The sequence below is a fragment of the Numenius arquata genome, chromosome 16, assembly GCF_964106895.1.
Source record: "Numenius arquata chromosome 16, bNumArq3.hap1.1, whole genome shotgun sequence".
Lineage (NCBI taxonomy): Eukaryota > Metazoa > Chordata > Aves > Charadriiformes > Scolopacidae > Numenius > Numenius arquata.
Genome location: NC_133591.1, coordinates 2,649,081 through 2,661,086, shown reverse-complemented (window position 1 = coordinate 2,661,086; position 12,006 = coordinate 2,649,081). Strand labels below are relative to the sequence as shown.

The 12,006-nt window shown below is 63.7% G+C and overlaps 1 protein-coding gene across 1 annotated transcript; it reads left to right on the top strand.

Moving 5' to 3' along the window:
- Nucleotides 1–6,171: 6,171 nt before the first annotated feature.
- On the top strand, nucleotides 6,172–11,329 carry ASPHD2 (aspartate beta-hydroxylase domain containing 2). Its single transcript, XM_074159748.1, has 3 exons — nucleotides 6,172–7,060; nucleotides 9,646–9,759; nucleotides 11,220–11,329. The coding sequence occupies exons 1-3, from the start codon at nucleotides 6,172–6,174 to the stop codon at nucleotides 11,327–11,329; spliced, it is 1,113 nt and encodes a 370-aa protein (XP_074015849.1).
- The last annotated feature ends 677 nt before the right edge of the window (nucleotides 11,330–12,006 follow it).

The following is a 12,006-nucleotide window of genomic DNA, read 5'->3' as shown; positions in this document are numbered from 1 at the left end:
AGGACACGGGGCGGTGTCTGCCCCAGGAGCACAGCTCAGGAAAAGGGAGAAGGAATCACTGGAGCCAGGAGGCTGCCACGCAGATGGGGCTCCTGCCAGGGTGTCACTGGCAGAGCCGTGCCAAGCGCATCCCAGGGCTGCTCCCAGCCCTTCTGCTGTGTAACGGTTCCTGTGCCTGCTCTCGCTGCTTGTTTGTCCCCTGCCAGATCCTTGCTGTCCCTGCCTGGAGCCCAATGGCCCTTTCTGGTGGCCAGGTGCTGGCAGAAGGACCAGGCTCTGCCCCAGCAGCAGAACTCCATCCTGCAGCCACCTCTCCATCCCGCATCCCGGCCGTGGGTGCTGTCAAAGCAAGGGTGCAGAGGCAGTGTTGTGGGGGCGGGTGCTTGGGGTGCTCCCCTCAACCCTGCAGCACTTCAGGGGGTCCCAACTGAGCCATCCCAACCCCTGCCCACAGGAATGACATCTCCCCTGAACTCCCCAGGCTGGATGAATCACCCAGGCCAAACCAGAGCAGAGGAGCTGATAGGGCAGAGGAGGGACCTGAGGAGAGGAGGCTGGCAGCAGGATTAACCCTCGCAGCATCCCTGCCAGCCCCTTGGAAGAGCAGAGGGCAGAGGCATTGGGTCCCTGCACCCTCAGCGTGGGGCCCCCATGGGTGGCGCAGGACGTATTGCAAGAAACCTCTGTGTTATGGGCTTAGCATTACTGGAGGAAATGCGCTCCAGGGAGTCAGGATGAGACCCCAGTCCCTCAGATCTCCCCTTGCCCCTTCTCTGCTCCAAGCTGTGGAAGGCTGCATGGCAGATCAGATTCTGAAGTGCGTGAAGCGTCGAGAAGGGGGTTGTTGCACTGGAGGGTGAAGAGAGCCAGGCGACATCCTAAAGGCAGAAGAAAGAGAGGGGCAGCTCAGCCTGCAGAGAAGAGACGAGCGGCAGAGCTGAGGACCAGGGCCTGGAGAAGCCGGAGAGCAGAAGGCAGGCAGAGGGGAGAAAGGATGGGAGAGTCCGGAGCCCAGCGCCGAGAGCCAGCAGACTCCATGACGGCCAACAGAAGGATGTGCCGTCTGCCAAGAGCAAGGCAGGAGACACGGGGTGAGGCTGAGAGGGGTCTGGGAGAGAACAGGAAGGAATAAACTCACCCTCCTTTCACCCTGCAACATGCAGCGCTGCTGGGGCCCTGCAGGAGCAAACTGGGGAGAGGGCTGGGGTGGGGGACGCAGGGGCAGACAGGAGGCAAGAATGTGCCAGGGCAGAAAACCAGGTGAAGCTTACTTAGGTCTGCAGTAGCCGGGGATGAGGTGGCTCCGGAGCAAGCACACACACCAGAGGGGCTGAGCAGAGCCCTTCTTCCACTCCTAAACACCCAGCTCGAGCCTTGACGGTGGCGGACGTCCAGGCTGGGCTTCCCCTGTGCTGGGAGCGGTGACACGTGTCCCACGCACCTCCACGTGGCACTCTGCCACGGGGCAGGGCAGTGCTGCCAGGGCTCTGCCCGCTGTCACCCTGGCCCAGCAGCCCACTGGCACCCGTGGGAATGGTGGAGGAAGGGCTGGACCTTTGAGGCCCCTGGATTTGACAGTATTTACTTAGGTGAGTAGGAAATGGGTTGAGGAGGGCTGAAGGGCTGGGCTGCTGCTGTCAGATACGGCTGGGGGCTGCCGAGGCCCTGCAGCTCCTGCACCCGCTGCCTGCGGGGTCTTGAAGGGAAATTCCAGGAGCTGAAGCTGCCATGGCCCAGGAACCTCAGCTCCGACACTGTCCACGGCTGAGGGAGGAAACAGCGGGAATGGGAACAGGAGATGCCAGGGGACAGGTTGTCATTTACCAGCTGAGGGACCTTCCTAACTGGAGTGGCAGGAACGGGCTGTGAAAGGCGGGGGGCACTCGCACATTTCTGCCACCCCCTGGCAGTGCCCATATCCCTGGGGGCTGCCTCTCTGGCCATCTGCATCCATGGGGCTGCATCCCAGGTGCTCCCAGGCCAGCACCTCCTGTATCCTGGCAGCCACCACCCCTGGGAACAGCCTCCCCCCACCCCAGGTGCTGCAGCATCCCCTCACATCCTTGCTTGAGGCATCCCTGGCTGCCTGCACCTCAGGCACAGCTTCCCTGGGTGCTCCTGTCACCTGCACACCAGACACGTGCATCCTCGGGGACCAGGGACCCCTGCATCCCGGGTGCTGCATCCCTGGGTGCCCGTATCCCTGCAGCCAGTACTCCCTGCATCCCTGGAGCCGGCATCCCGTGCATCTCAGCTGCTGCATCCCTAATAGTCTGTGTCCCTGGAGCCGGTATCCTGTCTCCTGGGTGCCTGCATCCCTGCGTGCCCCCACCCCTGGGACCAGCCAACCCAGGGGCCAGCATCCTCGGCATCCCGGCTGCTGCTGCAGACCCCAGTGCCTGTATCCCTGGAGCCAGTTTTCCCTCCACGTCCTCCTGCGTCCTCCTGCATCCCCCTCGGTGCCTCCCCCACCTCCTGCATCCCAGATGCTGCAGCCCCAGACGCCTGTGGCCCCGGGGACTCTGTGTGTGTGTGTGTGTGTGCCCCCACCGCGTGTCCCGGGGTGCCGGGATGGATGCTCCCCCGCAGACCAGCACCCACCCCACCCCCCCAATCCTAACCGACCCCCAACCCCGGGTGCCGCAACCCCGCCCGGCTGCGCGGTGCGGGGGCGCGGCGCGCCCTCCCCGAGGCCGCGGCGATGGGCGGGCGCGGGGGCGGGCGGGCGGGCGGTGCCTCCGCCCGGGGCCCGCAAGCTGCCGGCCCCCGGCGCGGTCCCGGCGGGGGCGGTGCGGGGCCCCTCCTGCCCGGGCTGCTGGGAGTTGTGGTCCGCGGTGGCGGCGGCGGGGAAGCGGAGAGGAGAGGAGCGGAGCGGCGGCCCCGCACGGCCCGGGCAGCAGGTCGGTACCGCACCGCACCGCACCGCATCGGGGGGGGGGGTGTGTGTAAACGGCGAGGCCGCGGAGGGGTTGCGGGGCGGGGAGCGGTGCCCTCGGCGGGGGGCGCAGCCCGGCTCCGCCCGGCCGGGGCAGCGGGGCTCGCCGTCGGCCGGGCGACACGGCCGCGCCGGGTGACACCGCGGTGGCAGGTGCCACCAAGCAGGCTGGCTGACGTGACACCCAGCCCTGCCACACCGGGTGATGCAGCTACACCGGTGGTACCGGCTGACGCCGCCACACCGGGTGACACCGTCACATTGGGTGAGACCAGCCCGCCGGGTGACACCGCCGGGGTGCCACACGCCGGAGGAAAGGGCCAAGCCAGCGCCCGTGGCTGCCTGGTCCTGCTCCAGCTCCGTAGTAGCAGCCGGCACCCTACCTCACCCCAACGCTCCTCCATCCCGAAGGCGATGCCGCCGGTGCCGAGCCGAGGACAGCCCCGCCACGCGTCCTCGTCACGGCGGGGCCCACGGCCTGGGGATCCCGGCCGGGCTGAGCGAAACCTGCCTCCTCCGGGCCATGCCGGGGCCCCCGCGGAGCTGCCGAGATGCAACTTTCTGCTGCATCGAAGCCTCTCTGCCTTCCTTATGTAACGGCGCTGCTGCCTGGCACGGTGCTCGCCTCCACGTCCTGCACAACTTCAGCACGGTGGGGAATTGATTTCCACTCTCCTGGACCGGCTCCGCTGTTTATTCTTAGCTGACGGGTCTTTTCTTGGATCTCGGGCCAGGGATGCTTTATGCAATGACCCCATCCCGGCACAGGGCCACCGGCGCTGCCTGCAGCCCGGCTGGAAGGGTGACGGCACCCACCGGCCCGGCAGCAGGTCCCGGACACGCAGCATCCGGCGGGAAGGGTGCTGGCATTTGGGACCTTGCTCTGCCACCGCCGGCACAACCCCTGCAGAAGGTGGGTTTGGGCAGGTTTGCATCAGGGCTGCGGTTGCTGGGCTGCATCCCTGCAGGAGGCTCTGCCTGAAGCATCCCCATGCAGCCCAGGGCTCGGTAGCCTAAAGGCTCCCTGGCCGCGTGGCTCTGGGGCCCGGCAGGCTGCATGTGGGCACAGGGGCTTTGATCTCTTACTGCTTTGATGGCTTCCCACTGATTTTTTTTTCCCCTTTGAGGTGTTGAAAAGGGCAGTGTTTGTGCTGTGCCACCCTTGCAGGGGTGTAAGCGACTCCAGCTTGGGGACCCCAAGGCTGTTGGACGCCCCCCCCCCCCAGCTCTGATCCCCCCTGCACACTGGCTTTGTCAGTCGGCTTCTGACCGAGCCTGGCTGCTGCGCTGAGGCAGCTCCTGGCTCGTCTGTCAGGGTGAGAGCCACCCTGAATACAGATCATGCCAGGGCTCTGCCTGCTTTCCCGGCCACGCTCCAGCACCGTGGGGACATTGTGGTGGCCTCAGGGAACACCCCTGGGACCGGCTCCACGGCTGTGCCCTGCCTACCGAGGCCCGGGCTGGAGAAGTCGGCATGTCTGGAGGGATGCCAGCCGGTGGGGATGGAGGAAAGTTATCTTAAAATTCCCAGGAGGCTGTGATGTGCCACGTGGATTGCAGATCCAGGGACGGGGCACACCGTGCAACGTGCTACGAGGGAGTAGGGTGGCGGGGTGGTCCGCTCTGCGGATGTCCCTCCCCAAAGCCCTGTGTTCCCAGCCCTGCACAAGGTCCACAGCTGCAGGGTGAGGTCCCAGCCAAAGCTCCACCAGCTGAAGCGCATCACCATTGCAATCAGTAGGGAAATGCACATTCATTAACAGCCTGCAGGACCTTGGCAGGGAGGGCCGGGAAGGGCTTGGATGGCTTCCCCGGCTAATAAACCCATCCTACTCCTTCAAGTCGATGCTTTTACAGATGAGCTCCCACGGCATCTCCCTCCCCGTGACCAGTATCATCCTTGTTTCTGGGATCTCCTCCCAGACAGAGAGCTGTTGGCTCTGCAGCTCCTGCCAGCTTGCATCCCCCTGCCCTGCCCGGGGCTGGGCAGACGGTGGCACGTCCCAGAGGTGGAATCTGGGCGCAGCATTAGCAAGGATGATGCAGGTGAGAGCCTGTGTCCTTCATTCCGCTTTCGGTGCTCCGGAGAGGGCTGTGACCCTCCGCACGTGCCCAGCCTGAGCATCTGCTTGGTGTGGAGACCTGACCTGTGGACACTCCTGATCAGCGGCTTTAAATGCCGCACATCAGTAGTTCCAAGGCTCTCGGTGTGCTTCCCAGCCTGGTTTGTGTTTCCCCTCCATTTCTCACCCATTGCCTTGCCTGCCCCTGTGCCCTCGCTGCATGGAGGTGCCCAGGGATGGAGTTTAGGGGCAAGCAAACATCGCTCATGGCTACGAGGAGTTGGAGCATCTTCTCTTCACCCAGCTCTTTTCCCAAGAGCTGTGAAGGTGCTGGGAGCCATTTGGCTCCCGTGACCGGAGAGCGGTAGCCTCTGGTTGGTGAAATCAAACAAGCCACCTGCCACCATCGCCACTGTGCCCTGGGTGAGCACTGGGCTTCCGTGTCCTCACAGGGCAGAGCCACCAGGAGGGCTCAGGGTTCGGTTGCTGGAGGGAGAGTCATTTCAGAGCATTTAGATGGAGGGGATAAACTGATGTGCTGAGAGATAGGGCTGTTAAGTGTCTATTCCCAGCTTTTCCCTGCTGCCTTATCAGCCAGATCTCAGACATGATAAGGCAGCGATGGAGGAGAGAAATGGGGGGGAAGAGCGGGAGGGGAGATGGTCACCCTGGGGCAGTGGGAGCTGAGGGACCTGCCTCTCTCTGTCACCTTCCATTCGGATATTTGGGGAAGATGCTGTTGGGAAGGGTGTGGTGGGGGGTTTTCCAGTGTGGGGTGATGGTGTGTTCTTGGGCAGAGAGGAGGGCTCCTCATCCATCATCCCCTCACAAGGAGTCAGTGCCCTGCGCAGCCCTGGGACATGGCCCTGGCTGCACCCTGTGCACTGAGCCCCCACCGGGACCCCCAGGAGGAAAGTGCCTCCCTGACACCTCTGTATTTCTTTCCCCAGAGCCTTCCTCCAGCGCTGCCTTTCAGGATGATCACCCCAGGAGCGCCGTCGGGGACCCTCTGGGCACATCCCTGCTGACCCACCGCACTGGGACCCCCGGGCAGCCTGGCCACCCACCTCCCCGGGTGGCTGCTGCCAATGCAGAGCTCCCAGGGGTGCAGGGGAGAGCCACAGCTCCGCTTCCCCATGGCAGCCCTTTCCCCCCGCGCCCTGGCCCAGCTGCATGGTGTGGGTGCCCCTGAGGACCACCAGGACTGACCGCCGGGCCCCCCTGCGCTCACCCTCCGCCCGCTGCACCACCATGTCTTTGGAGTGGCTGATGGATTGGAGCTGGTCCCTGGACGGCCTCCGGGATTTCATCGCCACCGGCATCCAGTCTTTCCGGGACTGCGACGCCACCGCCTTGGCCGCCGTCGCCTGCCTCCTGGTCCTCTTCGTCTGGTACTGCTACCATGTGGGGCGGGAGCAGCCCCGCGCCTCCTACCCCACCGTCAACGCCCTGATGCAGGGCACCGAGGCCAACGGGGTGCAGAACGGCTACGTCTACTGCCACTCGCCCGAGTGCGTGCGCTGCGCCCACCACGACGGCCTCAACCAGAAACTCTACCACAACCTGCAGGAGTACGCCAAGCGCTACTCCTGGTCCGGCATGGGCAGGATCCACAAGGGCATCCGCGAGCAAGGCCGCTACCTCAATAGCCGTCCCTCCATCCAGAAGCCAGAAGTCTTCTTCTTGCCGGACTTGCCCACCATGCCCTATTTCTCCCGGGACGCTCAAAAGCACGACGTGGAGTTGCTGGAGCGCAACTTCCAGACCATCCTCTGCGAGTTTGAGACCCTCTACAAAGCTTTCTCAAACTGCAGCCTCCCGCAAGGATGGAAAATGAACAGCACGCCCAGCGGGGAGTGGTTCACCTTCTACCTGGTGAACCAGGGCATGTGCGTGCCCAGGAACTGCAGGAGATGCCCACGGACGTACCGCTTGCTCGGCAGCCTTCGCACCTGCATTGGCAACAATGTCTTTGGGAATGCCTGCATCTCCGTGCTCAGCCCGGGCACCGTCATCGCCGAGCACTACGGGCCCACCAACATCCGCATCCGCTGCCATCTAGGTAAGCCCCCCCCCCCGGGGCGGGGGGGTGGTGGTTCATCCTGGCTGGGTGTCCCCACCACGGGTGGACAGAGGGCTGGAGGCACGCCTGGGTGCGGGAGCCCAGGAGAGGCCTCTCGCACGCCGTGCTCTCTGAGTTCGGCTGCTAATTGCAGCTAATTGGAGCCAGCGCGTGGCCTGAGGGAGGTTTTGGGGCTCTACCGGCAGCATCCTCCCCGGGAGAGGCCAGTGTTCAGTCCCCCGGGGGTGCCCGACCTCCCCGAGGTCCCCAGCTCAGCAGCAGGAACGTTTCTCCTCCTCTTCCCACTGTCCTGGAGGCTCAGGGTCACCCTGGTGCAAGATTTTGTGCAGGGGTCTCCAAACATCCCCCCTGACTCTGCAGGGATGCAGGGCAGCCCGGGATGCTGCTCCAGGGACCGAGCTGTCTCCCAGTGCCCCCCCCTCTCCCCGGCAGCTCCCTCTCTCCTGGGAATTCGGGAATGATGCAGGCAGATGTGAGCAAAGATGCTGCTTTGGTGCAAATCAGGAGTGGGAGGAGGGGGGTCCCAGGGGTACCCCCTTCCCGGCAGGGCGAGTGCTGGGCTGGAGGCAGGGTGCTCCCCGCCCCACGGGAGCCCGGGATGGGGACAGCCCGGGTGGCACAGATGGTCGGGACTCTGCCGTGCTGGAAGCGGCGCAGATCGTGCCGGGGGAGGCACCGCACGGGCCCTGCTGGCAAACACCAAAGGCGCTTGTTCAGCCAACTCCTCTCGGGTAAACACACTCAGGCGGTGACTGGCCATTTATTTAGAAGGGGAATCAGTCTTCAGAGCTGAGCTGAGGAGTTCTCTGGGCTTGGGGAGCCACTGGGGAGCCGGGACATGCCCTTGTTGGTGCCAGGAGGTTGCCCAATGCCCGTCCCCCGGCTCTCCCCTCTCGCTGGGGAGATGCCTTCTCCTTGCAAGGGGCTGAGAGCGGTTCCTGGGAGGGGGCCAGTGTGGCGAGGTCCAGGTTGGCTCAGACAAACGCTTCCAGCCCCGGCAGCATGGAGCTGGGGCCAGCCCTCCAGCTGGAGCACGCACCCCCCCCGGGGAGATGAGCGATGCGGGTCATTCCCTTGCCCTTCCGGGCTTTCCAGCTCCATCTGCTCTCCAGCAGGACACAGCACCGTGCCTGGGGCACGCCGATGGGCTGCTTGTGCGCTCACCGACATGCCCACTGCGGTGCTGGGGACTCTCTGCTCTCGCTCCACACGTTGTTTAAGAGACAACCAGCCTTTTCAGGGCTCTGAGAAGCCACAACAGCCGTCAGCGTAGCCAAGTCGCTCTCTAGGATTTACCCCAACCCTGCTACTGCTCAGGGTCAAGCGCAGGCACCGGCTCTGCCCCTCCAAGGGATAGGGCAGTGTCCCCCAGCATGTGACGGAAAGGCTGCGTGCCTCTGGCTGCCTCTTCCCTGCCTCCCCCCCCGCCTCGGCTGCTCAGCTCCCTCCTTCCCAGCTGGAGCATCTGCAGGGAAATGGCTTCGGGTTTTGCAGGCTTTGACACATCCCTTGGAAAAAGCAGAGCGGCTTCCTGCCGCCCCAGCTTCCCTGGGAGCCGGGAGCCCCTGCTTGGTTTTTGGCATCGCTGCGAGGTCTCTTCCTGCTCGTTTGCTGCATCGTTACCGCTCACAAGCCACGTGAGCCCTGACCCCTTTCTCCACCACGGCTGCATCCTCGGGGCAGGTTGGCTCTGCACCAGAGCCGTCGCTGCAGGGAGGGGGTGACATTCCCCATGCAGGGGGTGATGGGATCAACCCTCGCCAAGGTGGCCTGACTTGTGCCAGTATTTTAGGAAAAGACGCGTTTTATTTCTAGGATTGTCCTTCAGACGGCCTTCACAGAGCCTCTTCTCTTAGGAGAGGGTTTTGCGACCCTCCCCTGGATTTCTGTCCCTGCAGCTGCCTGGTGGGGGACTGGCAGCATCTGAGGTTGGGGACCGAGGGACAAGGTCGAGTGGGGAGCTTGTGGCAGAGCCGGGAACGGAGCCCACTGAGTCCCGGAGCAGCATTTCCTCCTGCCCCAGCCCTGGGGTGGGCAGGGCAGAGCTGGGGGAAGGAGAGGGCAGGCTCTGCCTTGGGTCTTGGAGCTCGAAAATGTCTCAGGAAACTATTTGTGGGCTCTGGGGGCTTGGTGGCTGCTCCAGCTGCAAAGGAGAGTGCCCGTGATGCTGAGCTCGTTGGGGTGACTGCAGGGCGGGGGGGGTGCCCTGCAGCGGCTGGGGATGAGAGGGGCAGGGGCTAAGCTGCACCAGGCTCGGGGTGATGGGCATAGAATCACAGAATGGTTTGAGTTGGAAGGGACCTTAAAGATCATCCAGTTCCAACCCCCTGCCCTGGGCAGGGACCCCCCCTGACCTTGCGGTGCCAGCTCTGTGCGTGGTTTGAACCCTGGACTTTGCCATGCGCCGAGTTCAGCGCAGCCTCTGCTGCTGCTGCTCCCTGGAGGGAAGCAGCCCCTCGACAGCAGCGTGGAGCTTGCCCGCCACCTTTCAGGGCTGCTCCCTTGTGTCGGGGAGCACGGCATCGCCTTCACCCTCCCTTGTCCTCTCTCTTTGTGCCTTGAAGGTCTGAAGACGCCCAGCAACTGCGAGCTGGTGGTGGGGGGCGAGCCCCAGTGCTGGGCTGAGGGCCGCTGCCTGCTTTTCGACGACTCCTTCCTGCACACGGCGTTTCACGAAGGTAAGTGCAACACTCGGCGTGTCCTCGCAGCCTCCTCCTTGTCCGACAGCCCCATCTTCTCCAGTAACGGAGAAACCTTTTCGCTGCAGAGCACTAAACCCGATGAGCTGAGCCCCCGGCCAGACCAGCGGCAGTGGTAGAGCAGCCACTGGCCACCCATCCCGGGCTTGGGCTGGGAGAGGGAGCCTAAAGCATGTGAGAGCCCTGCAAACCTTGTCAGGGAAGGAGAGGTGATGCTGGCATTGCCTTGGGGACCAGTTTTCCCCCATCACCCCGTGGCCCCATGGCTGGCTGGATGGGGCTTTGAGGGAGGTGTCCCTGCCCATGACAGGGGGGTTGGAGCTCGATGATCTTTAAGGTCCCTTCCAACCCAAACCATTCTGTGATTCTATGCCCATCACCCCATGGCAGGATGCCCGTGGAGACCAGGCTCAGCCCAGGGGTGGGATGGAGAGGGAAGCAGAGACACTCAGAGGGTGTGGGGGCTCCCAGGCTGTCCCACCGGCATGAGGACACCGAGGCACCCAGCCTTCCCTCGTCCCCCAGAGCTTTGCAGGGTGGCACGGGCTCCGGTGCTGACATCCTCAGCGTGCTCTCACCCTGGCTGCTGGCTGCGGTGGCCCTGTTGCAGGGCAGCAGCTCGGCGATGACAGGCCAGCAGCACCTCCGTCTCCCGTGCAGGGAGAAAAGCTTCACCCCAGCCTGTTTTGCTGCCCTTCTCCATCACTGACGGAGGCTGTTCCGCCTCAGCTCTCCTGGATTAACTGGCATTAGTCGCTGATGGCATAAAAGCGTCTAGCAGAGCTGTTTTATGCAGGGGAGCATGCGAAGAGAGTGGGAGAACAAAAGCTGTTGCTCCCACATCAACCCTGCTGTGGAGCTGGGAAGCGCAGCCGTGGGGCCAGAATGTCACAGCGGCAGCTCCGAGACACAGCTCAAGGAGGGCGAGCTCAGCATTGTCCCTGCTGCCCTGCGACGGGAAACCTCCGGGTCTGATGGCCCAAAGCATCCCCAGAGCCCTGGCAGGGAGGACCGTGCCCTGCGTTGGTTGCTGGAGGCACTGGGCTCCCAGTAAGAGGCAGTTTAGGTTTTTCCTGGGGTTGCACTGGGCAGACACCCGGGATGGAGCCCATCACCCCGTGCCAGGGCGAGCACTGGCCTCTCCTGCTGGATAGTGGTGCCCAGTGACAGGACAAGAGGTAACGGGGAGAAAACTTGAACATAAGAAGTTCCATCTAAACATGAGGAGGAACTTCTTCACTTTGAGGGTGGCAGAGCCCTGGAACAGGCTGCCCAGAGAGGTGGTGGAGCCTCCTTCTCTGGAGACATTCAAACCCCATCTGGACACGTTCCTGTGCAACCTGCTCTGGGTTGGGCTAGATGATCTCCAGAGGTCCCTTCCAACCCTGTATCATTCTGTGATTCTGTGAGTCTCACCCCACTGCTCGCGTCCCACCCAGGTCCCCCGGAGGAGGGTCCCCGCGTGGTCTTCATGGTGGACCTGTGGCACCCCAACGTGGCCGCTGCCGAACGCCAAGCCCTCGACTTCATCTTTGCCCCGGGACGATGACGGCGCTGCCCGGCGTGGTGGGTTGGAGGGCAGCCGGCAGGCGGGCGGGCGGCTGTGCCGGCTGGGCTCTGCCGCGGCTCCAGCGCCGCACTGGAAGCTTCCTCCCAGCGCTCGGCCTCCCGGGGGCTCTTGTAAATGGAAACTGCGACCTGTATCGACGCCCATCTCTTTCCTTCCATCGTCGGAAATTATTTTCCCCCCCACGGGAATCCGTTTTCCACCATGGCAGCGCATCGCCTCCCCTCCGTGGTTACCCGCAGCGCCACCCTCCTACGTGTTATGTTGCTACTGTGTTTTTTGCCGTGTTCAGAAGTAGAGTAACGAAACCAAGGGTGTTTGTTTGAATGTAATGATGTAAAACTTCTCATGGTCATCAAAAAAACCACACACACACACACACACACACACACACACAACCAAAACAGCAAACCAGCCGTGCTCAGCCTGCCCCTGGCCCCGCTGAGGTCCCTGGATGGACGGACGGACAGATCCAGGGGCTGCTCAGGCTGGGGGAGATGGGGCAGGGCAGTGTTCTGCCCCCAGAGAGCTCTTGCAGCACCAGCCCAGGGGCTCCTGCTTCCTCCCTCGCATGCCAGCAGGGCCCCAGAATGTGGCTCCTGCCTCAAGAAACCTTTTTGCCACGCGGGCACGATGCCAGCTGCCCTTGTAGCCATGGG

What these genes read in the sequence shown, in the direction of transcription:
- ASPHD2 (XM_074159748.1), top strand. Translation starts at nt 6,172, where the DNA reads ATGGTGTGGGTGCCCCTGAGGACCACCAGGACTGACCGCCGGGCCCCC. An exon ending in CCGCATCCGCTGCCATCTAG is followed by an intron (nt 7,061 to 9,645) that starts GTAAGCCCCCCC and finishes TGTGCCTTGAAG; the next exon opens with GTCTGAAGACGCCCAGCAAC. An exon ending in GCACACGGCGTTTCACGAAG is followed by an intron (nt 9,760 to 11,219) that starts GTAAGTGCAACA and finishes CGTCCCACCCAG; the next exon opens with GTCCCCCGGAGGAGGGTCCC.